The 26,980-nt window shown below is 44.4% G+C and overlaps 2 protein-coding genes across 2 annotated transcripts; both read right to left on the reverse strand.

The window, feature by feature from the left end:
* Positions 1-1,693: 1,693 nt before the first annotated feature.
* On the reverse strand, positions 1,694-3,990 carry myf5 (myogenic factor 5; the record flags this gene model as incomplete). The annotated part of the gene is given in 4 exon segments (XM_083692043.1): positions 1,694-1,878; positions 2,160-2,232; positions 3,357-3,947; positions 3,949-3,990. Coding segments are annotated over 4 exon segments (882 nt in total). The 3' UTR covers positions 1,694-1,702.
* A 4,906-nt stretch (positions 3,991-8,896) lies between these two features.
* myf6 (myogenic factor 6) lies at positions 8,897-9,899 on the reverse strand (the record flags this gene model as incomplete). Its single annotated transcript, XM_083691771.1, has 3 exons — positions 8,897-9,002; positions 9,099-9,196; positions 9,381-9,899. The coding sequence occupies 3 exons, from the start codon at positions 9,897-9,899 to the stop codon at positions 8,897-8,899; spliced, it is 723 nt and encodes a 240-aa protein (XP_083547897.1).
* Positions 9,900-26,980: the final 17,081 nt, after the last annotated feature.

Genomic DNA, 26,980 nt, shown 5'->3' on the forward strand with positions numbered 1-26,980 from the left:
TATAACGGAGTGGAGATAGTTGCTCTCATTAACCACACAGTAATTGATGCCAATTCCACCCATACTTCAATGAGTGATACTTTAAGCATACTATCTGTTAATGTGGGAAAATATTCCCTCCCTCTCTCTCTCTCTCTCTCTCTCTCTCTCTCTCTCTCTCTTGCCATCACATGTTACATGCTTGGCGCATGAGTGATTTATGAATCATAACCAAGGTTTAGCCATGGAAAATTACTTCAATGCGCTGGGAGTTTTGTCGCCAGCAGTGTGAGTTACTGAAATAGAGCCCCCCAATGGTATGCCTGCTATGCTGCAGACCCATCAAGCATTGTAGCACAGAGGAAGAGCCAATGTTCAACTACCAGAATGTCCCACTTAGTTCGTGCTCAACCCCTCTAGTGGCACTCAGGGGAGGCTAGTGGAGGTAGAAATCGGAGGACAGGCTCATTGTAATGCATGGAACAGAATGTTCCATGCATTACGTGTGTTTGATACCGGTATTCTATCCATTTGATGCATTACAATAAGCCCATCCTCAGATTTCTACCTCCACCAGCAAAAAGATAGGCCTCTTTTTTGCAGTACAACATTCTACCTTCACCAGTCTCCCCTGAGTGGAACAATAGGAGGGTGCTTGTCAGACTCAAGAGTCTCTTGAAGGTACAATAGAGTCACCATGAGACTGGTTTCAATGCTGTCAGTTGGTTGTGCCTGCTGTTTTACTATTTATCCAATAGTTAGCACTTCAGAAACTGTTGATAACGTCTAAGCTCAAGTGTCAAGCTGTAGAGAAATTGTGGAGAAATTGTAACCTGTAGGCTACGATGAGAATTGTAATAAATAACTGTGTTATAATTATGTTTAGTATGTTCTCATAACAGAAACATGTGGAAATGGAACTTTGTTTTGGATTAGGTTTGGATAATTTGCAATATATGACACAATTAACCCCCTTCCCTCTGCTCACACACACCATCCAGAGTGTCACTTTGAGGCCATTTGTTCAAAACAATAGTGTTGAGGGTGTAATTAAGGGTGTTGATGATGGGAAACATTTGTTACAGAAGAACAAACAGGTACACAAACCTATCTCCCCTCCCTTCTCCACCCCCACACCAAGGGAGGCAAGTGGAGGTAGAAATTGGAGGATGGGCTCATTGTAATGCTTCGAACGGAATAGTGAATGGTATCAAACATGTGGAGGAATGGTATCAGACACGTGTTTTTGCTACCATTCCTCTTTTCATTCCATATATTACAATGAGCCTGTGAATCTCCACCAGCTTCCACTGCACCACACACACATCCATGTTGACCAGTGACTTAAATGTCCTCTCTACTTGATAGAGTGGACAACATTTACACCAGAAAATTGAGAATCACTGAAAGTTTTATTCATCATGAGAAACAAGAAGGTAACAAATGCAATAGTTTAAATACAACGTGTTTGAATGAAGCACGAAAGGACAGAGACTTTAAACTGTTCAATTAAATATGTTACATTCGGCATAATATGTTTAAAATAAATGGGAATTTACATTACATATTTACAATCTTATTTACAAAACAAAAGATGGTCGTTGTTCATTACAACTCTTCAGTTACCACATAAACTCATTCCCTCGTGGTTGGTAACTCTGGTATTTGGTTGAAAACAAGGGCTGGCAGTTTATCTCCAGGCCAATGGTGGTTTTCGTTTTCTTCACAACACGTGGTACACGGGTCTGGTTCCAGGGCTTTCTGGAGTGCAAGGCTGGGAGTCGGTGCTGGAGGGCGAGAAGGTAAGATTATCTCTGGCGTCCACAGAGGAGAGGCGGTCCACGATGCTGGACAGACACTCCAGGCTGGTAGCACCAACAGACCTCTCTCCATAGCCCACTAGACAGAGACACAGGGGGAAAGACAAGGTCAGTCAAACCAGTAAGGGGAGTCATCCCATGCATAATCTCAAATGACAACAAAGTGCCTTTGAGTCAGGGCTTTTAAGCTCTATAGCTATCAAAGGTCACATAAAAGACTGAAAGGAAAAATCTGAATACATCACTGAATCAAATCACATGTTTGTGCCCAGGTAGCAGAAATTAAACTTAAGAAAAGCACTCTATTACATGTTTTCATTCAGCATGTTGTGTTATCCAGAGTGAGGTAAAGTGTCTTACCATTCTTAGTGTAACTGTAGTTGTTGCCATAACTTATGTTCATCTGTGGCCACACTGGGCTGTTGCAATCAATCTAAGAAAAAAACAAAAAGAACAAAATAATGTTAGTCCAGTCATAACAAAGCACATTAACTAATATCGTCCATATTTCTTGGTTTCACCTCGCAAATATGCTGAGGTGCCTTACATGTTTTAAAAAGAAAAGAAAAAAATTATATTTGAAAATGGAGGACACGAAAACATAAAAAGACAAATAAAACGTTATAATTGAATTCATGCTCATCTTGACAGACTGTCAAGTCGTCAGTGTCCTCTGCCTGACTGTGGCTTCTATATTTCACCGCCACCTAAAAGGCCAAAGTTGCAGGCTACTCCCATGCTCTGCCCTGCTCTAGGCGTAGCGAATCAATTGTATCAGTGGAAGCAACACCAGTTTGTGCAAGATGACACTTTCTCCCAGTAAATCTGCAGAAAATCCTGGCACTGGTGGAGAACATGCAGTCAGGATGGAATGCAGAAAAGCACTTTCCTGCCAGACTTCAGTGTGGTGGATTTAGCAGGGTTTATTAGGCTGTAAAGTGTCCGGTGGTGGGAAAGCCATTACTACCTCCACCGTGTAAAAGCTTCATTGTATTGTTTGCTATTGTATCTCCTTTAAACCATTGTTTTGGAGAACTGATTCTTGTCTGGGCAACAGAGGAGGCCTCATGCATGCACCAGATATACCAATAAAGAATGGATAGCATTCCTCAGTGAAACAAGATATCTTATCACTGCAAAATATTATATCAAAGGTGCAACCAAAGGAAATTAAATGCATGAGGGAACATTGTAATTGAAGTTCCCCAACACAGCGATCAGTGAGTCTATTTCATTACATTTCTAAATTAGGTATTAGCTTTTTCCCTTTTAGATCGAGGTAGATACTGTGCATGTTAATTGGATGAGCAACGTGATATTGCATTTATAAATCTGCGTTACCAAACGCTAGCGGTGCAGGCAAAGGCTTAACAAAATGCAATAAGTAAGATGCTACGAGCAATACCAATCTATCATGGAAACGGAGAACCCTGCATCACTGTTATTGGGGAACATTTGAGCATTTGATACTAAACTTGCAGGATAGGCTAAAGCCATGTGGAATAGGCTAAAGCCAGAGCATGAGGAGGCAGAGTGTATAAGAGCCAGTGGTCTCACCATGCTGTCGGAGCAGCTGGACGAGGGGCTCCCAGGCTCGGAGCTGCTCCCTCCAGGCAGGGCGTAGTAGTTATCCACCTGCTCGTGGAGCAGATCCTGCAGGCTCTCGATGTACTGGATGGCGTTGCGCAGGATATCAACCTTGGGGAGCCGTTGGCTGGGGTTGGCCGAGGTGCAGCGCCTGAGCGCCTCGAAGGCGTGGTTCACCTTCTTCAGCCGACGCCGCTCCCTCATGGTGGCGGCTCTCCGGCGGTCCCCCGTGCTGGACTTGCGCTTGCAGGCTTTGCAGGCCCACTGGAGGCAGTGACCCGGCTGGTGGGGGGCCCCGGGGACCCTGACATGTTCATCCTCCTCGGAGCCAGTCAGCTCCCCAGGGCCGAAGTCCAGGTCTTCGGGCGAGGAGGCACAGGCGCTGTCGTAGAAGACCTGGGACGGGGAGAATACGTCCATCGCTGGGCTGTCGATGTGTTGTGGTGGTGGTGGAAGTATGGAAGGAAGGAAGGAAGGAAGGAAGGAACTCTGTGGTGTTGGATAGCAGAAGGGTGAGAAGAGAGGAGACCTCTGAGTGATATGAGGGGGCTGCTGCCATGGGGCCCCCCTTATATGCCCCCAGCCTGGAGACCAAGGCCCACATTGGCCAGATCTAATTACCATGCCCCATTGGCCTATGCAGGCAGGCTGGGGTTAGCTCAGCTCCCCGCCCCGCTCCCTCACCTCACCCCCCAGTACCCTGCAGAGTTTCCCACATCTGCACTGCCTGGTGTTTTCCCACTCATCACAACACTCTCCATCCAGTGGCACATTGTCTGTGAAGCCATTATGAGTAAGCCACAGAGGAATGTTAGAATGGTTTGAGTTGAACTAGGGTAGTCTTTTTCACCTCATCTCTCAAATGAAAATCCTATAAAACTTAGAAGTAGTTATTGTTTTGTGTATTTAATAGGTTAGTGGCTACCAAACATTGCACGATAATGAGAAAACAATAAAAAATCATATTAAGATGTAATTTGTTATGATAATTTGTTTTGTTTTCTCAAACTGAGCAATGAAGAAGTGGGCCATGTGCAAGAGTTTGCAAGCCAATTTTACGCTTGAGACAAATAGCAGCGTTACAGATGTAGCCCAGCTGCAAAGGGAGGTGTAACATTTCAAACCCAGTGAATTCACATTACAGCGGTAAACTCCGCTGAGCGCTACTAACTCATCATTGAAGGTGTCATGCAAGGGGTGTCCGTGTTTGTTAAAGCTCATTAAACCAGTAATTACGCAATTAACATCAGTGCGTCAATTAGTCAACCTTCTGCAAGACATGCTGCGGCCAAAATTCAACAATTAAAACTTCATAGCCTTGCAATTCTATTCAAAACGAGCACACTGGGAAACATTTTAGATAAAAAGTATTGACATGCACAAGGCCTACAATGTCTGGATGCAGTCTTTCTTGGAGACGCTTTGTTGATGTTGTGTAAGTGTACTCATTACAACTTGAAACATGAATGTATATTATTGTGTTAAGACAACATTTGAAAACATTTTCTAAGATGATTCTAAGGCAGGTTATGTTAACTCTTAACTCACAATGTATTATTAATGAGCGGCCCGCGGCATGTGCGTAATTATGCATGAGAAACTAACTTGAACAAACACTGATGAATAGCCATGATGAGGTGCCTGGTTCAGTCGTCGAGGTAATTAGTTCAACGTTGTGTTGACAGCTTACAAGGATACAATGCGGATATTTCTCACAACGTGTCAAAACGTTTGGTCTCCTCTATCTCTGGGAACAGCGCGCACCTAAGAAAACACCAGAGTACCTGCCACTGAATTGCCGTCGGAGTTTGTATTGCGCACAGCTGAAGAAGACATTGGCGTGAGTCTGTCCCTAGAAGCTGTCGATTAGATCAAAGGCGATTGCTTGTGAACAACACGGACAACGAGAAAACCTGACAACAAGTGATAGCTAATTGAGCCTAGAGTAAGATTGCGCAAGCATATGGTGTTAGTACCTATACATCAAGCCTATATGCTGCCCCAGGGCCCGTTGTTGCGCACACACTGGTGCTGTGATCTGAGGTGCTTGCAGTGTCTCTGGGGAACTCGGGGGTTTGTTTTTTATCGCCTCTATTCCAGAGTTGTCTTCAGGGGTCAAAGCCCGTGTTAAGTGTAGGGCAGGAGGTGCGCTTTAATGTCCGTTTCCCTCACGTCTTAAACCCTTATTTCTTCCAAACTGCTCACGCTTTGATTTCATGTGATTTCGTGCCATTATTTTCCCTAGTCTTAGGGGGCTATGTGTCAAATATTTAGACTTCTAGAAAGAAAGTGGTATTTATGTCAGATGTGATCTATGTCATATGGAGTTGGAATTACATTTTATAAGACAATGTTGTCTCATGTGAGTTACAGTTTCATACTAATACAATGTTCCTTAATTACAATTTGCCACATTGAATAATTGCTCCATAATCTTGTACATATATATATATATATATATATATATATACAATTTGTCCTTTGCTTTTAAGCCTATATTTTCCCTCCCAAGGTCCAACATGGCCAGCATGTTTCATAAAGGGTGTATTAGATCATATCACATGACCAGAGTCTTTGACTGGCAACAGCACTTGTCTGGCAGAGGGCTTAAGTGCGCTGCCAACTACAATGTTGCGGGGAATCATTCCCTACCAGGATATGCTAGGAAACTCTGATAAATCAAAGCATTTCTCCTCAAGGCTTATCCCCTCCTATAAAATCCCCCCTTTCATCGGCTTTGGCTGTTTAAACACATCCTCCACAGAAAAATCAATTTCAATAGCAGCATCAGTGACAGAGAAATCTCTGTAAAATTGTAGGGGGGAAGTTGGGTCTTCAAAACAACCAAGTTGTAAAAAGGTATTGCATTGCACTGCAGTTATCCTCCACTTAGACTGAGGACAAACAATTCCATAACAATTTAATTTGTTAAATAATAGTGAAAGCTGAAGAAACTACTTCTAATAGACCACTAGCTGATAAATTCACATCTAAATCCTAAAATAACAGGTCCCTAGGAAATACTTCCCTCTCAACATAAAGTAGGTAATTGCTAATTTTCCAAGGTTTAAGCCTCATTGTTGACCAGGGGTGGTAGACTCTGGTAAAACATATCAATGATAATATCCAAAAACAAACAGTAGATTGGCAAAGTCATTATAGGGGATCTATGGATCTTAGCCCACCTTGAGGACCAGGGAAGTTCTCATATGGACACTGGGAAACAGACCCATAAACTCTGGACGAGAAAGCTGGTTCGATGCTATTAAAATAACATTACCGTTGGGGCTATCTAGTTTCAGCCTGGTTCTGTGAGAGAAACTGATAGACGAGAAATGATGTGAGGCTACTTTGAAGTGGATCATATACACCCTGAATCACTGACAGAAGTGTTCTTTTAATCTCTCTAGAAATGGGTAATTGAGGGGAAATTGGCTATTGGGAAAAGGCATTTTTGGGTTACTATTTTGCTAAATCACAGAATTGTACCAAAAGCACTTTAAAATATCGTAAGATTCAAAGGATAACTTTCATAAGATAACGCCAGTAATAATGGAAAAGCAACTCAAGCTGTCCTCAACCTTATGCATATCCTTCTGTGTGTGTGTGTGTGTGTGTGTGTGTGTGTGTGTGTGTGTGTGTGTGTGTAGGCGTGCGTGCGTGCGTGTGTTCATGCCGTGTGCGTGTGCTTGTGTGTCTCTGTACGTGCGAGTGTGTGTGTGTGAGGGAGAGCGGGCTGAGGGTTGAGGCAGACACCCGGGGGTCAGCAGGGGCAGTGTGTCAAGCATAGACATCTGAGGGGTGCGGAGAAGTACCTTCTCTTGATGCAGGGTTAGGGTTAGGGTCTTTCACAAGGCCTTCTCAAGACAACACAGGCCTGGTAAACAACTTGAGTTGTATTTTCATGCAAGAGCAGTTCATATTCATATGTAGTGTAAGTGTAAGTATTGTAATGTAGTGTTAGTGGAGGCTGGTGGAGGTAGAAATTGGAGAATGGGCTCATTGGAATGCATGGAATGGACTGAGGAATGGTATCAAAGTTTGATACCATTCCTCATTCCATTCAATGCATTCCAATGAGCCTGTCCTCCGATTTCTACCTCCACCAGCCTCTACCGAGTAAGTCCCATGTACTGTAAACAGAGAGTAAACAGTGAGCCTTGTCTTGATTAAACAGTGAAATCATGACTTAATAGCTTAACTAGCTCCATTATCACTGACAGCTTTGCACCACTGCCTCCTGACCAACTTTCCATGTTAGAGCATATGAGAGGATAGACTCTCCGAGTTTGGAGGTGACTAGAGTTACTGTAGCTGGCCATTCCGGCTCTCTGCCAGCTGGAAAAAAGAAAGGAGTCTATTTCAGGGCCAGTTTTATGGTCCTTCGAATACCCATGAATACTGGGGGAACTAGGGGTGTATGGTAGCTGTTTGGCTAGCGCTAGCATTTATTGTGGCATATCTCTATTCAAATTCCACATGATCAAGCGGGTTAGTGAGGACATTGCGGGTCTCAAATATCATTATGAGAGGCTTGGCTTACAGAGGAAGAGTTATCTGATTGGCAAAGAGACTGGTCTTATTCATAGAGCAGAGTTGATCACAATAATTGAAAGCTCAATACACAGAGTAATGATATGATTTGATTCAATTTCATGGTCTTGTTGAACTTATATGGAGCAAAGCTATCATGAAATGTACAATCATTACTTACAATAGTAATAATCTATAGTTTGTTTCTTTAAGATCCAATATAACAAGTTATCAATTGTGTTGAATTATTTAAGGTAGGCTTAGAAAGTAGCATACACATGGTTGCACTTACTTTTGTAATTGTGATCACAAAACAATTATTTGTGTTTCAAAATGTATTTTTGGGGGGTATTGAAACACTAATGAGTGCAAGTATTGCCTAATACTGCAAGTATTGCCTAATAGCCACACAATTCGAAGTTAATAAAGAATCACGCAAATTCACAAACCCTCACATAACGTATCTTAAGTTGTTGACGTAGGCTATGTCCAAAAATCTTCTATATGGGTCAACAGGACATGCAATTGGGAACGCTTACTATCGTGTATAGGCACACGATTTAATTAAGAGACTGTGTGGAAAGATATTGCAATGCATGGCAATTTATTTGTTGGTCAGTTCATATAAATACCGTACTTAAATACAACAATGAATATCTTGAGGTTTGTTTCTGCACTTTGAATACAAAATAAATTAGGTCGATATATTATAAAATATTTACACTTATCAAATATTCATTTGGAAGTAAAAGTTCAGTTCCATCGGTGTCATTCTTTAGAATAGAAAATGTTGACCATTCATACCTTATCTTTAAAGAAAACAATTACAAAATGCCCATTGATTTATACAAACGAATACATTTAAATGGAAACTAAAATAAATTCATAAAGAAGTGGAAGCAATTTAGAAATACAGAATGGAAATGTGAAATGCTGACGTTGCTTGTGTTTGCTACAAACTTCCAATAAATTCGACTTCATTTTTCTGAGACATCTTCGTTGCAATTAGTTTTCTCCTCACTTGAGATGCTGTCGACAATTGATGAGAGGCGAAGTAGACTGGTAGACGCTGAAGACTCTGTGCTACCTGAAATAATTAAATCAAAGATTGGCTTCACATAAGTTTATAGTTACGTACACATAACAATTTACTGTCTGGCTTCTCGTCATGTTTGGCACCAACCTTCTCTCTGATTCGTCATTGGTGCATTGGAATGATCAGCGGTGGTCTGCCAGTTTTGGCAGGTCTTTTTCCAATGATACTCATTATTGGCCACCTACATGTACATATGCATGTATTATGATTTTACCAATACAAATGTGGTATCATTAAAGAGCACAGGTGGCCTAGGGCTATGCAATTTATCATGGCAAACTTGCCTTTTGCATTACGACAAATCAGTGAAATTAGGCCTAAAATGTAACTCTAAAGATGGAAATGGAATTTTAATAATAGCTTACATGGTGTTCTTTGACGTTATAATTATATGAACCATTTTGCGGCGTTTTTTCTTGTTCGTCCAATGTATGCAACAGGTCTTGCAATTTCTCGATGTAGTTTATGGCGCTGCGTAAAATCTCCACTTTGGGCAGCCGCTGGTTCGGATTGGGAACGGTCTTTTTCTTCAACGCTTCGAACGCTTCATTGATCTTCTTGAGCCGCCTTCTTTCCCTGAGAGTAGCTGCTTTGCGCCTGTCTGTCGGTGCTGATTTTCTTTTGCATATCTTACAAGCCCAAATGAGACACTGTCCCTCGCAGTGCGACTGGAGACCCGGGGGCGCAAAAACGTGCTCCTCTCCGCTGCTGTCACATCCAGTCTCGGATGGAATATTATCCTGCCCAGGTGACAACGGGCTGTCATTCTCGTGGTACAAAGGGGACACCCCCGCCATGTCCAAGTGCTGCAATGGTCCATGATCCCCCTCAAGATAGCGCAAATCGTTGAAGAAATAAGTGTTGGTCTCTAAAAGGTCCATCATATTGTTGTACCCTCGCACGGCCTATGTTTTGACACTGTGACTCTGACATTTAAATAGCCCAGTGACACAAGTCACCAAGCTTATATATAGAATGTGAAACTCTATCCAACGCTTAGCTGTCGCAGTGCATCAAACTACTTTTTTTTCAATGGGTCTTTACTACCAACGGAGTTTGTGTAGAAAATAAATACGCGTTAACACCTCTCAATGAAAGTTGAAACGTCATCTCAGACTTATGACAGGTGCTCTCAATATCTGTTTCACAGTGAAATGGTAACATAGTGTACTGCTACCCATCTCAACTTCTCAACTTGCTCGATTACTGTCATCTTCTTCAAGCCCTCAATTGAACTTGAGGATGGTTCCCATAAACTGAAAAAATCCTGCTCCTCAACTGACAGAACAGTGGCAAATACTTAACATGTTTTTGTTGCTTGAGAATTTTGACATTTTATTGACCTTTCAAAAGTTTTCAACCCACTCCCTAACCTTTTACGATATTCTACACTTCTACACACACTCACTTACTTGAGGTAAATTTGACAGACCAGTACAGTACATACCCTAGACAGTAAAAATGGTATGTGCAATTATAACTTGTGGCATGTCACATCTTAAATAGATTGGAATGTGCATAGCATACCACACACACGTGGTATAAATAGATATGGGACTCATTCATCTTAAATTCATAACATAGATGAAAGACTTTTCCAACTTGTGGTGTTTGTCATTTTTCGGTAACACTATTTGAAGGGTACTGACATAATAACTTCACGTTGAATTCATAACCTCTTCATAGTGCATTTCTAAGTAGTGTCTAAGCGTTTCATGAAAGCAACCGCAAGTTGACATTGAATGCTATATGCAAGGTGTTGACATGACCATGACATAAGAACAAGCATGAAAGGAGAGCCCAGGATCGAATTCCATTAATAAACCGTTAATAAACCTTCATTACACTTTCTTATGAGGTTTACTACTTTATGACTTCAATCAGCCCACATTTTGGTGAATTGTCATAATCTGTCCTATGAATTGTCATTTCTGTATGCTCTATGAAAGAATGTTATACCCATGAACTAAAGTGGTCAAAGGTCAAAATACCACCATCACTTTAGTTTGTGGGTATGAAAATCATTTATAGAGTATACAGTATACATCAAGTGGAGAATGGGTTGAAGTAAAGAGGGTCAGCAGCTTCAAGTTCCTCAGGGTCCACATCACTGAGGACCCATCACACCTGCACAGTGATCAAAACAATGCACCAGCGCCTGTTTTTCCTCAGGCAGCTGATGACATTTGTATGACATACTTATGCACTATGAAGAGGTTATGCATGAGACATGAAGTCATTATGTCAGTAGCCTTCAAACAAAGTGTTTTTATTGTTTCTATGATCTGCAAAGTCTGCTTCACTCAGGGAAACATGGTGCTTTGGGGTCCAGTTTCTGAAGAGGTATATGACATGACATCATATAGGACAGCATATAGGACATGAGCCAAGTAGGCCTAGCTACATTTCCGTCACCCATTAGGCATCTAGGATCTAATATACAGTATTACTGTATAGTATATAGAGTGAATAATTCAGAGCTGAAGTGTGGAATGATTAACAACTGCATGCAAAAAGCATCCCAATGAAATTCAAAGTCAATTGTCATTTTATGCATTCAAACTGTTGATATGTTGTATAATTGTTGTGTATGATTATTGGATGTTATATTTTGATACTGCACATTCTGTGCATTACTGATTTATCTGGAATCATTAATTTAGTAAAAAGCCTAATTTACCTAGATACTAATTAGCTTTATTCTGATTGGCCGAGAGCTTGTAAATGAGTTGAACTAGCAGGAAGTCTGATGATTGTTGTTTTGTTGCTTGAGCTGTGAAGTGGTCTGCTTATTAAAGAAAAATAGTAATCTGTCTCCTTCCAATGCCTGTTTCCATAAATGAGTCATCCAACCACCTTTAGTGGTTTATTAAGATATAAATAGCTACCTTAATGTATTGGCATTGCTGAATCCGTATTGTCATAGCGTATTAGCTTACAAGGTGACGAATATGTGCAAGAAAGTGTGTTGTATAAAGAGCTGATTTATTGTGTGTGTGTGTATGTGAGTGTGTGTGTGTGGGGGTGGGGGGGTGGGGGTGGGGGGGTGTAGTGGAGTATGTGTGGTTGTGTGAGAGGTTACATCATGAGCAGTGTGTTCCAGATCAGTGTGTACCACTATGATGTTGTGCAATCAAGCAGGGTTAAACCCATAGATGTCCAACTCTGTACCCCTTGGGTCTAGTTACCTTGCTGTGGAAGGCTGAGACCTACAGACTTCTCTGATGTCAAGGATCTGACATACCTGTGTCAGTCAATGGGACATCTCTCTGGCTCCATGCAAAGTAATGGACCCTACTCCTTACACAGATCAATGGACACAATGTCCCTACTGAAATAACCAAATTGAAATGGATCAAACATATGCATATGCCCTTTACTGCGGCATTTACAAGATACTAGATACAAGATCATTTTGGAATTCATTTCCAGCATGGTGGGGAGCTCTACATATACAGACAACAAGACAGACAATACATATAGTATAATACAATGTTATGTACATTATGTATTTTGATCACCATAGAAGAAAACTAATCCTTTAAGGCACTTCATCATAAAACCTCTAGCGTCCTCCTCATCGAGAACACTACTCCATTCTTCTACAGCTCTCTTGCAGCCTGTAAATGTACTCATCTCTCTCAGTAACTGACATTTAGGGAGCGCTCCTAATTGTAGGGGGGTCAGTTGATCGTTCCGGTACACTCCTGGAACCAGCAGCTGCCCATCCAGGACCATAGGCTGCCCCTGATCAGCTCAATGGAACCATTCTCCTTTCACATTACCCCAGGGACTCTCCACTGAAGGCGATGTTCAAGATTCAGTGGTGTCACTTTACAGAAGCAAGGATACCTGTATCTACATGCTTATTTGGAGGGGGGGGGGGGGGGGTGGGGTTCCTGCTGACAGATCACACTTATAGATGTTGCCGACTGTCAGGGAACAGCAAAATGTGATAAGAGTATGATTTCACATTCATCCAGCATTTGCCATACAAATATAACACACATATACCGGTAATACTAGAAACATTCGACTGAGAATGTCATCTCCTATTTCAATTGCACTTGCATGGTGTAAAAAAAGACAAAGTCGAAGCACGTGTACAGATGAAACCAGGACATCTCTCTGAGCCCGGACTGGATAATTGGATGCATATGGACAGTGTTGTGATGACAACACCCTGGAGCTGAACTGTAGAGAGGGACTTGGTTCTTGGAGCCCCAGCCCCGTGGTGTGTCACACCAGTGTCCCCTTCTCCCTGTGGCTACCATGCATCCAGCAATGGGTCGTAAATCTATGCGAGTGTCAAGGGGGTGACGCTTCAGCTGTCAGGAAGAATCATGGGATACCCTGCCAAGAAACCTAAAGCGCAGGATCTGCTCTCCAATAGAGAATGAGGACGGATACGGGAGGAGTGGAGAGAAGACTGCAGGAAGCGTAAATCCGGCCGGAATCCAAGACCCAGACAGGCAAGAGGAGGCGATGGAGTCAACGAATCTTCGGCGTGAACTCAGTCTCTTAACAGAGAAAACTGGAGACCAGTGATGTTATTATGATATGATACTATGGTCCATTGGTACTAAGAAGTCAGTTTTTTTCTCTGCACCAGTGAAAGTCTAACATTAGTGTTATAACAAAGTGTTATATTGACGCTCGAAGTTGGATCTCAATCTGTCAACCGACAATTTCCAATAGCTTCCCTGTATTAGCATTCCCTGTTTCTTATTGTATCACCTATAAATAGCTGAAAAAGTGACTTCCCTCGTGGTCAGTGTTTGCAGATGTGGTTTACGAGGGTCTCAGAAGCACCTCTCTTGCTTATGAAGAACCTACAGTGCTCTACTACACAGTGTATTATAGGAAGGAAATGCTCCCCTGGCATCTAGAGACTTTATCTTCTCCTGAGGTGAATAAGTTACGAGATCTTGACTGGCTCCTTCCTACACACGTCAGGAGAACATTATTATTTCAACAATTTTAATTATTTTATTTGATTGTTTTGTATGCACATTTCAGTCTTTTAACCCTTTATCTGAGCATACTACCTCTCCTTTTACTTGGTTAAGTTATTGGAATATGCTTGTACAGTAGCTACTGTATTTGTTGAGGATTAACCTCATTTTGCTGTCCTCTCCCTCCTTGTGCAACATGGCCACTAAGCCCAGTATTAGCCCCCTCTCCTCTCCAAAGACAGGAGATTGCCTTACAGCAGGATATAAATACACATGACAATACCCTGAACTGGGCCTGCGAGCACATTCCAGCTAATGTGGAAATTAACAAGGAATCTGCAGAGGTCAACTAAGAGGTGGGACATTTCCACCACAGATTGGTCCAACCTCTTTCTCTTCCCCTCCTTCTCTCTCTCTTTAATTTCCTCTATTTTTATGTCTCTCTCTTTCTGTCTGTCTCTCTCACCAATGGCACTTGGTCCTAGCATAGATTGTTGCTTATGATGACTGATGTATAGATGATTCACATACTTTAGACAAATGTACAAATGTAAAACATTTAAATCTAAATGTCTCTCTCTTTCTCTCTTTCACTCTCCTTTTACCTCTGTCCACTCAGGTCACTGCATTAACAAGACATTTCCACATGTTCTTTCTGCGGAAGGATCTGGAGGAGAAGGTGGTGCTGACACCGAGGTCACAAACAGGTCTGAAAATTAACATGAACTTTGGGACCTCGTTCCTCTTTGACCCCCCTGTCTCCCTGCTTGACCGGACCCCCTGCCTGAGACAGACTACACAATCATTGGGCTGTTTTAGAGGAAGTCAGAACCAGCGTGACGGACACACCGTATTTTACCCAGACTCACACCTGGGTTTTGACTTAGCCAATCAGGGGTTAAACACCCTGGTCATGGGCCTGATGACAGTGCTTCACCTAGGGTCATGAACTTTTGACACCTGGGTCATGAGCCAAGTGCTGCAGTGACTAAGGTATCAATGAGTCGCTTGTATGGAAAAGAGCGCCCATGAATCTTTCAATGAGGTTATACAAAGAAGGATTAATAAATTCATATACACTTCCACTTCTTCTCCTTGTACACCAAATCTTCTATACAGATTCATAGAGGTTACCAAAGATGTCAAGATTCCTTACTATCATAAAACGTCAGTTGAAGAAACAAACTGGAGCCCCATGTTAGTTGTAGGCAGCGCTCCCCATTAACAGACAGTCATGTTTGTATTAAGTAGCTGTAGCTCTCCGACTCTCCTCCTCTGAGAGGCCTCCTCTACTGAGTCAGACACTGGTTGCATTACACCCCTGCTAAACCTCCAGCCCTTCCCAGGCTCGGGAGGGGAACAGGCCCTCACAGATACTGTTTCTGAACAGATTACCAGACAGATTACCAAGGGACTCACCCTCTTAGGACCCTAATGGTACGTTCCATTTGAATGGTGGGGAATAGGAGGGATCAGGGCCAAACAGCTGCCTTGCTGTTAGATTTAGGGGTAGAGTGGAGCCACAGAGCTGGAGAAACGCCAGTTCACGCTGCTATCGCACAGAGGCTAAAGCCCTACACAAACAACGGCTCTCCTCACCTCTCTGCTCCAGCCCAGCTATGAACCACCCTCGTCTGGGGCAGCTCAGGGCTACTGCCCCCTCTGTGATAGCATCTTCCCCCAACAATGCTAATCTATGCTGCCTGGCTCTCTCAACATAGACAGAGGCTGGTCATTGGTCCAGCGCACTAGAAACCACAACAGTGGCGGAGCAGCTAGCGACGACGCAGGGGGAACTGTTGCCTAATGCAAAGCAAACAGACGGCTCCTCTCACTCGCGCTGTGACAGAGCTGAGAGAGCTCTGGGTCAGATCAGGGGCTTGAGTTTCAAAGCAGAGAGGGGAATAATGATGGCATCTGCATTCTCCCTGGTGGACTTCGGGGGGGGATTCAGTTCAAAGGCCCAGCGGGGGGGGATTCAGTTCAAAGGCCCAGCGGCTGAAGTGCATCAATTAGCGAGGGGGGGAGACTGGCTCCACACGCTGTTAGCTAGCTCGCTAACTCCCCCGATGAGCTCACAACATTACGCGATGATGAGGCATCATGATTGTGTTGCACACCAGCCATGCAATTCCTCTGGAACTACACGAATGGCTAGAGTTAAAGTGGATGCTAACAATTACAGCCAACAGAACATATCCAATGTGGAGAGCGAGAGAAACCGATGAACTTCTCTGAACGTTATAGCCTGATACCTCTTCACACTGTTTGTCCTTTTTATTGATGTTCCCCTTTTATTTCACTCTGTGAATGATCTCGACAACTTGTCAGCTTGTCACTTGACACCTAATGGTGATTTAGTTTGGGCCAATGGCAATCCCTGGTGAGTGACTCTGTCCTCATTCAGTAGAGTGATGGATTGGAGCCTGTGCCGTGGATATCTTCAGACACGGTCACTGGTGGGGACTGAGATGGGGCGTCTGTGGCCTGTACCCTTGACCCCCAGACAGGACCCCCTTGTCTGGAGTCTCTGGACTAGGTAAGACCCTGAACCCCATGCCCTCTCCCTGGCAGACGATGTGTAATTCGCAAAAATGTGTCTTTTATGCCATACGATGACATAAGACCATTAATGCAAAAAATAATTATCCAGAAGTAAGATTTATTATTGAATCCAACGACACACGGGTAGAATTGGATTGGCACCGAAACGCAGGCACTTTTAATGAGATGTGGGTGCTTGTAGCTTGGCTTTGATGTGGCCAGCTGTAAATGATCTGGGGAGACATTGCTATCATTAATATCACACTGCCATGGGGGAACTAGAGATCTAGCCAGAGATATGGCAAAATAAATCCAATCACCCAGCGAAAGTGTGACGGTCGCCATAGCAACTGTGGAGACAACGTTCCCCCCAATTATTGTTGTTTCTGGCCAGTCAGTAACCCTGCACACGCAGTTTCTGTTACTATGAAAATTACCCAAATGTAGGCAGGGAATAAAAACAACAACAGGCTTTGTTGAATAAACTCACTGGCTCCAAGAGAAACTAATAGGATATTGACAAATGTCAGTGTTGAAGAGTGAACAGTGGGACACCTCTGTCTGGCATAATTAGCTATGTCGGGTCCATATCATTAAAACAACAGATAGCAGGGCAATGAAGGCTTTGGTTGAAAGCATGCTATAATATGATAGTCATAAAGCCACAGTTGGTAAAGAACACAGCAATGTCTCCCTAAAGCAGCGTGGAAAGCCTTTGAAAGGCAAAACCCATTTTTGTATGTTCACCCATAGCACTTTTTCTGTAAAGCCCCATACAAGTATACACAGTCTCAACGGCAAATACCTTAATAACGTCAACATCATTGGCCTTTGCAGCTGACTCTTTTTCTATTACGCTCTATTTGATTGTGGATCAAAGAGCGTATGCTGTTTGTTGTATAACACATGATATCCAGGTAAAATGAGGGAACAGTATATTTGTAAATGATTTTCCTCTGACATTTTACAGTTACAATTACACTGCACTGTGACCTGTATCGCTGTGATGTGTCCAACATGTCTGGTATGTGGGTTTACACTGTCTTGTGATGGCAATAAATGTAATTTGAGTAACAATTGATCCATATAATGGTGATAAATGGTTCAGTGCTGCAGCTCAGCTCATCCAGATGTGTGGTCTACCATTTGTAAGAGTATCCCAGGATTCCCACTTTTGACACCCACATGAATTATACTCAACAGGTTGCACTGCATGGACCCAACCTGGTCTGACTTTACTGTCCAAACACTGGATATGGTAATTGGGTATCGACAATGGGTGAATGTGTGCGTGCGTGCGTGCGTGCGTCCGTGCGTGCGTGCGTGCGTGCGTGTGTGCCTGCCTGCGTGCCTGCGTGCCTGCCTGCATGTGTCTTTAGATGGAGGAAGCCTTTTCTACAATACTGTTAAAATACCAGCCCCTAGTCACACTTATTAATGGCCTTGGCTTCAGGTGTCAGCTGGTAATACTCATATTTGGCAGCCATGGACATTTTCATTATTTGACAGTACGTGGCCTGCAAATTGCAGGCCTCCCCAAGAAAAAAGCCAAGCAGCTTGGAAGATATTGCTCTGTGTCAGCTGCTATGGGAAGCTTAGCTGTATGGCAAAGACGGTATCCATGACTGCCTGTATGACCTACAGTATGTTATATCTTGGGTTCTATTGATTTTACAAAAGTACTCAAATGTGTGTGTGGTGTGTGTGTGTGTGTGTGTGTGTGTGTGTGTGTGTGTGTGTGTGTGTGTGTGTGTGTGTGTGTGGTATGTTGTGCTGCCGTGAAGGCCAACTGCAGCAGGCACGGTCGGTGTTGTTGTTGGCACACAGGTCTTCCACGTGTTGCAGTCTCTTGTAAACGGGTCTTAAAACAAACAAGAACAGGATAGGGAAGATCAGCTGTCCCGTCTCAGAGGTATTCTGGAGGTGCACACACATACACGCACACACACACACACACGCACACACTCTCCAGTCATTCTGGAGGTCATCCCCACCTGTTTTAATACTGTAAAAACTCTAGTGTTACTGTGGTGGATGTTATTGGATATTGTGTTTCATATGTGTGTAGAATTTCAGTGCAGGAGGGTGTTCAGGAAAATGGTCTATTGGGTATAAATGGACAGGTGATATTAGAACAACCTTTATAGTGATTACTGGGACTAGGGTGGAAGGCAGCGACAGTGGAAAAGATGCAGTCCATAATGGCCAAGTATATTTGCACATACAGGAAATTGAAGTCAATTTAAAATAATTCTGATTCTGATTCTGATTCTGATAACATGCTTCTGGATTTGAATCAATTGTCCTCTTGAATCCTGTATGTGAAGTAAACAGAAGAAACAACAACATGGCATTGTCAAGTTTACGTTGATGTTGTATAGCAATATATAGGGGAGAATTCATGCCCAGATTCCCTGTGGGAACCTTGCCTCTGAGCAGCGAGAAAGTCCGTGGGTTTTCCACACAGATAAAAAATCAATACATGAAGGCGAAGGATATCTTTTTACTGAGCCAGACTTCACAGAGAGTTGTCCCTAGTGGTGGCTTAAAGGTGATGGCTGGCCTTAATGACTTAATCCCAGGTTCAGTTTGCCTGGCCGTGTCCCAGGGTCCCTGAGTCCCTGGGTCCCTGGGTCCCTGTGCTGTGAGAGGAGCCCACCACTGACCTCACTGTTTGGTTTCACAAGGTCTCCAGGGGCTCAGGGGGGTTTTGGCGGGTGGGCTTCAGGGGGGGTTTCATGAGGCTTGGGCAGGGCCCTATTGCAGGGCATGCTGATGTGCAGACTGGGATCCAGGGGGACGGCCAGCCCCAGCTCCTGTTACCGGTGGGTTAGTCACGCTCGCCTGATTTATGTGTGGAACGGTAGCGAGCGAAGGCCCGGAATCAGAACATTGCCTACAATCCCCTCCCTCTCCTCTTCGCTCCCTGATTCTCCCCCCATCTCTACACTCACACACGGAGTTCACAGCCTTTATGCAACACACAGACACACACACTTTCATATACATGTGTGTGTGTGTGTGTGTGTGTGTGTGTGTGTCTTTCTCTCTCTCTCTCTCTCTCCCTCTCTCTCTCTCTCTCTCTCTCTCTCCCTCTCTCTCCCTCTCCCTCTCCCTCTCTCTCTCTCTATCTCTCCATACGTTTCCTAGAACTTCTCTGAGAGGTGACCCTGTCACTTTAACACCCTGTCATTACATGGTAGACCCACGCTATGCTGCCTTTGGGACGATATATCACATTTCAACCGTAAACCTGAACAACAACACTCCTAAGACAAAAATAAGAGAGTGTTGCTTAAATATATCACATCACATGTCGACAGACAAGCGGTCACATGGTCAACTTCTGTTGCTGGTTCAAGGAATCATCAATGGTTTGATTGACACCACCATAATGACAATGTTTGCTAAGTGTCAACACAAATGCCATCTGTGACATCTTCTACAAGGAATTAGAGGACACATGCAAAGACCTTGCATGTGACTGCTACGCCATCATATAATGAGAAATATCATTGATACTGTACCACACATTGCCCTTCAGGGTTTTGTTCATGGTAATCATAACACAAAAGGGATCCTTGTTCAATCTGCGAATCTGTATAAACTCTCGTCTTGTAAGAGTTGTAATAGTCCGCAACATAGAGACACGGGCTTTCTTGAGGGAAGTATCTGAATAACTATGTATGACCAACCACTTGACAAATATGGGATATCTTCATATAAGACCACACAACATGATCCTGACTGTCTGGTGGGCCGTTTTTAAAGCTAACGCTTGTTCTAGCTGACATTCGGATGGCTGGGTGGTTAATGTGTTGTTTCACACTGTTTAACGTTGATGGGGTGGGCCGTGGTGTGGACATAGAGGACCACCTCTCCAGCTCGTGGCTGACCCTATATGTGCTGGGGCCAAGGCGACAGGTGGAACGGCCCCCCACACCACACACCCACACACACACACACACACACACACACACACACACACATACGCGCCACACACGAAGCCTGGGGGACCTCCTCAGACTTCCAGCAGACAACTAACAGCCTGTCCCCAGTGGATTAGAAAACACAGAGTTACGAGAGGCAACAGCGTGAAACCAATAGGTGCCACCATCCTTGATCTGCCTTAATCTAGTTGTTGTTATCATGTTGACCAAAGTGTAAGATGGTCAACAGTTTTTGATGCTGAATTTAATCCAAGTCCTAATGGAGGAGGTTTGTTAGCATGTCTGTGCTAAATAGCAAACAACACCAAGACAGAAGGGTCTTGAACACCCCAGTGTGGTGAATGTGGACCACAAACACCCAGCATAAACAATTCCGAGCCAAGAGTGTGTTTTATCTCCGTGCCACCCACAGTTTACACCAGCGGGGTGCTGAAACCTAATCGCGGAGCAGGGTCCATCTGTAAGCCCCTTGCTAATCACCGTACCCACCCCATCACAGGCTCTGGTTCCAAAGCTCTGGGACAGCACTCCTCTTCCAGGCTCAGACAGAATTATCAAAACATAAACTGTGTGACATTAAGCTACGCATGGAGATTTATCATAATATTCCTAAACACATTTCCATTCCCAGCTATGAAAGTCACGACCGTTCTGTCTGTCTGTCTGTATTTTGTCATTTTTGGGGGGGTTTCAGACTCTGTATTTATGAGAGCAGGGCTAAAGAGATTTGTAATCCCCTATTGGTCACTTGACATTCTTTGTGAGTGAGGAGTTCATTTGGGGGGGGAATGCTTGTGTTTTGAGTCCTCTCTTCACGGTCATCAAATGGAGGAATGAGGGTCAGGAAGAGGATGAGCCATACGAGGGCATGCAGGGGCCTGGTCTGGAGGGGTTCGGTCTGGAGGGGTCTGGAAGTGTCTGAACTCTCTGCTCTTCGCTGACCTTGGCTCTGCCTCACTGGTATCATCACTGTTCAGGCCCACGCGTTTCACAACACCACCACGGAGGAATGTGCATCTTGTAAATATGCAGAACTGGACAGGGTAGACAATTACTTTAAGAGTCTTTACTAGTCTGTTCCGATCCCAACTGCAGGTTTTAGAGGGGCCATGGTGGAAAATCATGAAAAATCATGAAACCGTATAATATTACCTTTGTTTTTACTATTTTTTACAGCCTGTATTCTCCCTATTGATATATAGGGAGGCTATCAAATCAGTCCTTCCTCATATTGTATATGAACTGCTGGAAACAAATCAAAGAGGGTAGTGGTTGTTGTTGTTGTTGTTGTTGAACACAATTCCCCCGTGTGGTCCTCAGTGGCCTGCATTCAATAACAACCTCCTGGGCAGAAGTGCTTTGAGCAGACTTCTACCATACAGCCAGGCACTTCTCAAATACAGTATGTATGATCATGGTCCCAGGGAATCAGGTGGAGGATAAAAGGAACTGAAATCGAGATTATAAAATATTCAGCCATCTTCTGTGAAAACAGTTCAAACAAATAATGACCAAGCAGATTAAATCCCAAACTCCCCTCTTCCTCTTTATTCCTTGATTGATGCAACTGAAATGAATGATAAGGCTCCACAAAATATGCATCAATTTGGCAATGATTTGGCTTGATCACTTGAAACCCTAGCCAATGGGGGTTAGGGGGGGGGGGGGGGGGGGGGAGGGGAGGAGGGCAACCTGTGTAAACACACAGGGGTCACGCTAGGTTCAATCTGAGGTCCACACGGGAATCTGAGGTCCACTCCTCCCTCTCCTCCCATTCTCTCCCCTCCCATTCTCTTCCCTCTCTCAGCTCTTCCTCCTCATCAGATATCAGCTGGTCCAGCCTACACACCCCACTGGGCCATGGGCCCGCCCACCCCCCTCCCTTCCTCTGCTCCTGACATATACAAAGAGGTGATTGACGCACACAGGGTCAAATCAGCACCTTTTTACCTTTGACTGTCCAGTGGCACTCTTTCAATATGATGCAATACACGAGACATGATGAAGGAATTACTGCTACCCTGTAATTTGAGGTACAGACTCAGGGACAGTGATATTTTGCCACAGAACAAAAGGCGGAAATATTCCAGTAAGAATGGTCCAGGTTCAGAATGTATGGAATTCCATGGCCTTACCCTGCATGTCAGGTATGAGTACAGAGATGATTTGCATCCAGCCACGGCTCTATATCACCAGGAAAATGTCCTCTTTCGCTGTGACCGAGGAGCTAGGGTTACATGACAAATGACACGGCGTTGAGATCGCCTTACCGTACAAAGACATCTACCATGGCCATGGAGACGGTACTACAGGAAGAATGGTTTCACTGGAAGTCAGGAGGGAAAACAACCTCCCGAAAGAAAATACACAGAAAGACAGCAGGAATCTGTGAGTACTGTGAGTACTCCAAAAGTACTAGTGTAGTACTGCAGTGCTACTTTTAGAATGTATGGGTTCAGAAATGCACTTCCCCTTTCCTTAGAACACTGGAGAACATTGGAGAACACTGGAGCTCCAGCATCTAAGTGTCACCCTGTTGATCCTTCATTGAGCCCTTGATTGATGCTCTGTAACCAATGGAGATAGAGTGCCCCCATAGCCAGCCAAGCACACAAGTCTTCTCATCGGATTAACTCCCACTGATTTATAGAGATTTACCTCAGGAAAGAAAACAGCTGGCAGTGGGACAAATACTACCCGTTGGCAAGGCATAAATTCAGCGCCAACAAAGCCAGCTCATTTGTTAAAAATGATGTCTATAATGCCCATAAACAGATACTCATAGAATGGCAGAATTAGGTGAGATAAAGTCAGGCTGCAATACATCACCTGCACGCAGCGACATTATTTGATTCAGCAACTTTCGATGGTTGTATTTAATGAAGAGAGTTTCTACCTTCCCTTTTCTTATTTCAATTTAAACCGGTGCCACATCCCACTGCTTAGTGCAACACACGCATTTCAAACAATGTTATGAAATGTGACGAGTAGTACCAGGGATGACTAATTAACACCGTGAATCATTATGTTTCAGATTGTATTTCATCTTGTTATTTCCAGTCACATATCTGCAGCTGCAGTCCCTTGTCTACGATTTGCTGTATGAGGACGCTGTTATTTTCACAGCAGAGATTTTTAATAAGCCGGCCTATTGACGGTGACGCGTGGGAAAAGTTCAAGTGCCTAAACTTCAATCATTCAACACAGAGAATATGGACTGTTCTAAAGTGCTCTGGGCTATGGATTGCAGTGAGAATGCATCAGATACACCAGTACACCACTCTTATGGAGGACAGCAATACAGTAATTAACGTGGGCTGTATTATAGAGCTGAGAGTCCAGCTTCTATGCCTTCTCCCTGAGAAAGACTCTCTCTATCTTTCTCTCTCTCTCTCTCTTTCTTCTCTCTCTTTAGTTTACTGTATAAACTCACGGCTTTCCTAACCTTGTTTTTGAAATAGAAGAACATCAATTACCTAACTCATTCTCAGAGTTGGTTAACTCTTGAGGTTCCTCGGGTCTCCACCCAACTCACTTTTAGTTTTGTTGCACCTCACTGCTGGAACAATCTGCAAAACACATTACAGTTGGTTGTTCTAGTGCCGCTTGAAATGATGACTAAGGAGCTCTTTGGTGAAGGATGTGATTGTTTCTTTCGACATAACATATAATGTGGTTTTATATGATGTATTGATTTCTGTATTTTAATGTATTGCACCTGCAAAAGAAGGCTTGGTTAGTGTGTTTGAATCTCACTCTCTTTCTCTCTCTCTCTCTCTCTCTCTCTCTCTCTCTCTCTCCACCCTCCTTACCCTTCTCCTCCATGCTTGGCTTTCTCCCTTTCCTGCAAGATCCATCATCATCCCTAAAAAACTGAAACATCTAGTGTAGCCGAATACAAACATTGAAATAGCTCCCATAACGTCAGCTCCATGTTCAGGCCAGAAGCCTGGGGCTCTGGCACATATATGTCCCCCCGTGAGTGTCTCATTTGTAGGCTTAGGCATCGTCCACTCCCTGGTGTCTCTGGCTGGATATGGGCCTACTAGTATAGTAGCTAGCTCACACAGTAGTTTTCCCCGTGGATGTGGGCTGTATTGGACCCAGCTGTGGTCGTGCTAGGTGAGCCGGTGGGCCTTGTGTGTCATGATGTTACACGGCTGCTGTCTGACAGATGTGTTTCTCTCTCTCTCTCCTCCCCTCTCTCTCTCTCTCCCTCCTCTCTCTCCCTCTCTTTCTCTACTCCTCTCTTTCTGTGTTTCTCTCTTTATTTCTCTCTCTCCCCCCTCTCCTCCATCCTCTCTGTCTCCTTCTCTCTTTCTCATTCTCTCTCACTCTCTCTCCTCTCTTTCCCTCTCTTTCCCTACCCCTCTCTCTCTCTCTCTCTGTTTCTCTCTCTCTCTCTCCCCCCTTCCTCCCTTTCTCTGTTCCCCTCACACAGATGCACTGAGCAGGTCTTGCTCCCCTCCCCTGACAATCCACACCTTGCTCACTGGGACCGGAACCTTTCGCTGTTCGCCAGGGTGGGCTCCACTTGACTCATGTGGAGGAATGAGTGGGGTCGCGACCCCGTCGTATGAACCGTTTCCTGTTGCTGTCGGAGTGGTCTTCCGAGGCCCATGGTGATCAGAGAAGAGGTTCTGCATCCTGTAGTTGAGAGACTACAGCCGTAAAAAGACATACATCAGCGTAACAGTAGCAGGACTGGGAAAGAGGGAGAAAGGGAGAGAGGGAGAAAGACAGAAGTGGTGTTATTTATTGCTTATGAGGGCCAGAGGGAGATGGAACAGAGAACTAGTGGTCATTTGGGTGCATTTAGTGACCTGCTGCAGGAACCCCAGATGCTTTTCATGTTCTGACAAAGCTGTTCTCTAAGACTGCTATCATGACATGGAGTGCCACCATTGATGGGGATGTCTCTTGGTAGGTCTGTCCCTTCATGAATGCAAACACGTCAATGATAAATGCACATGGAACACAAGGTTAACGCTCCACCTCGAACCCGACCAGCACACCTTAAAAAAAAAACGGATTGGAACTTGTTTCTCCCTCTGAATGACTATTCTGACCTCCACATGGCCCACTGACAACTGTCAGTCGCTGATTTAGGATTATTTTTAAATCAGGAGCTGTCGGGGTCTGATGGGACGAAGATGGGGTATCACAGTCCCCAGAGGTCTTATAAATCTGAGCACTTTACTGGGGGGAAAATGGCCCCTGCTCTCTGTCTCCAAACCCTGCATAATCCCAGCACTTCCTCTCCTCCGCCTCTCTCCCCCGGCTCATGGCGTAATGCATTTTCTGTAACTAACAGCCGTTGTTTCCCGATTGTCACGCTCCCATCCCTTTCTCCAGGAATGTGTGTGTGTGTGTGTGTGTGTGTGTGTGTGTGTGTGTGTGTGTGTGTGTGTGCGTGTGTGTGTGTGTGCGTGTGTGTGTGTGTGTGTGTGTGTCTGCCTGTGTACATGTCTGCATGTGTGCACGTGTGTGTGTGTGTGTGTCTGCCTGCATACATGTCTGTGTGCGTGCACGTGTGCGCGTCTGTGTGTGTGTGTGTGTACTGTACATGTGTGTGTGTGTGTGTGTCTGCCTGCATACAAGTCTGCGTGTGTGCACGTGTGAGTGTGTGTGTGTGTGTGTGTGTCTGTGTGTGTGCTTGTGTGCTTTCTGAGGAGCAGGGCTTTAGTTTTCTCCTGGCCTTGGAGACATGGACACCGGGGCCAGGGTGCTTAAAACACCCAGGGAGAGAGGGAGTAAGGGAGGGAGAGAGCAATAGAGTGTGTGTGTGTGTGTGTGTGTGTGTGTGTGTGTGTGCGTGTGTGTGTGAGAGAGAGAGAGAGAGAGAGAGAGAGCTAGGTACATAAAGAGAGTAAAAGAGAGAGAGCAAGAGAGAGAGAGAGAGAGAGAGAGAGAGAGAGAGAGAGAGAGAGAGAGCTCTGGACGGCTGGCAGAGGATCTGGATAAGTCATTACTTTTCACACCAACAACCTCCACCACCCCCTCCACCCCCTCCTCCTCCTCCTCCTCCCCCTCCTCCACCACCGCCACCCCCTACCCCCCTGCCCTGTGATGGCTCTGGCAGGCAGGCTGCTGTAAATGGGCCTCCGTCACGCCTGACCCCCCCCCCCCCCCCACCCCCCCACCCTCCCGTCCACTGGTGAACAACCACCTCAGTGAAAGAAGAACGCCCTGGTGTCAACTCTCGTGCTGGCAGCGTCCGGCGCCTTTCAACAGCCTTTAGGCCGTTTAATTAACCATGTCCTCAGGCAGGGCCCTGACAGTCAGAGACCCTCAGGACTGGCCCTGGACGGACCACACTGTCTGGGTACAGTAGGAGGGACAACATCATAACACCATTGTATCTCTCTGCAGGCTCACCCAAACATTTTTATGATTTCAGTTGTTCGCTTATATGTCAGTTTCTCCTTTTGTGTCCCCATGCATGGTATTTCCCTATGTCACTGAAAAACAAACAGATCCAAGCAGTTTTGGCTGATAGACCCATGTTCGAAAAAG

The sequence above is a fragment of the Argentina silus genome (assembly GCF_951799395.1).
Source record: "Argentina silus genome assembly, chromosome: 20".
NCBI lineage: Eukaryota > Metazoa > Chordata > Actinopteri > Argentiniformes > Argentinidae > Argentina > Argentina silus.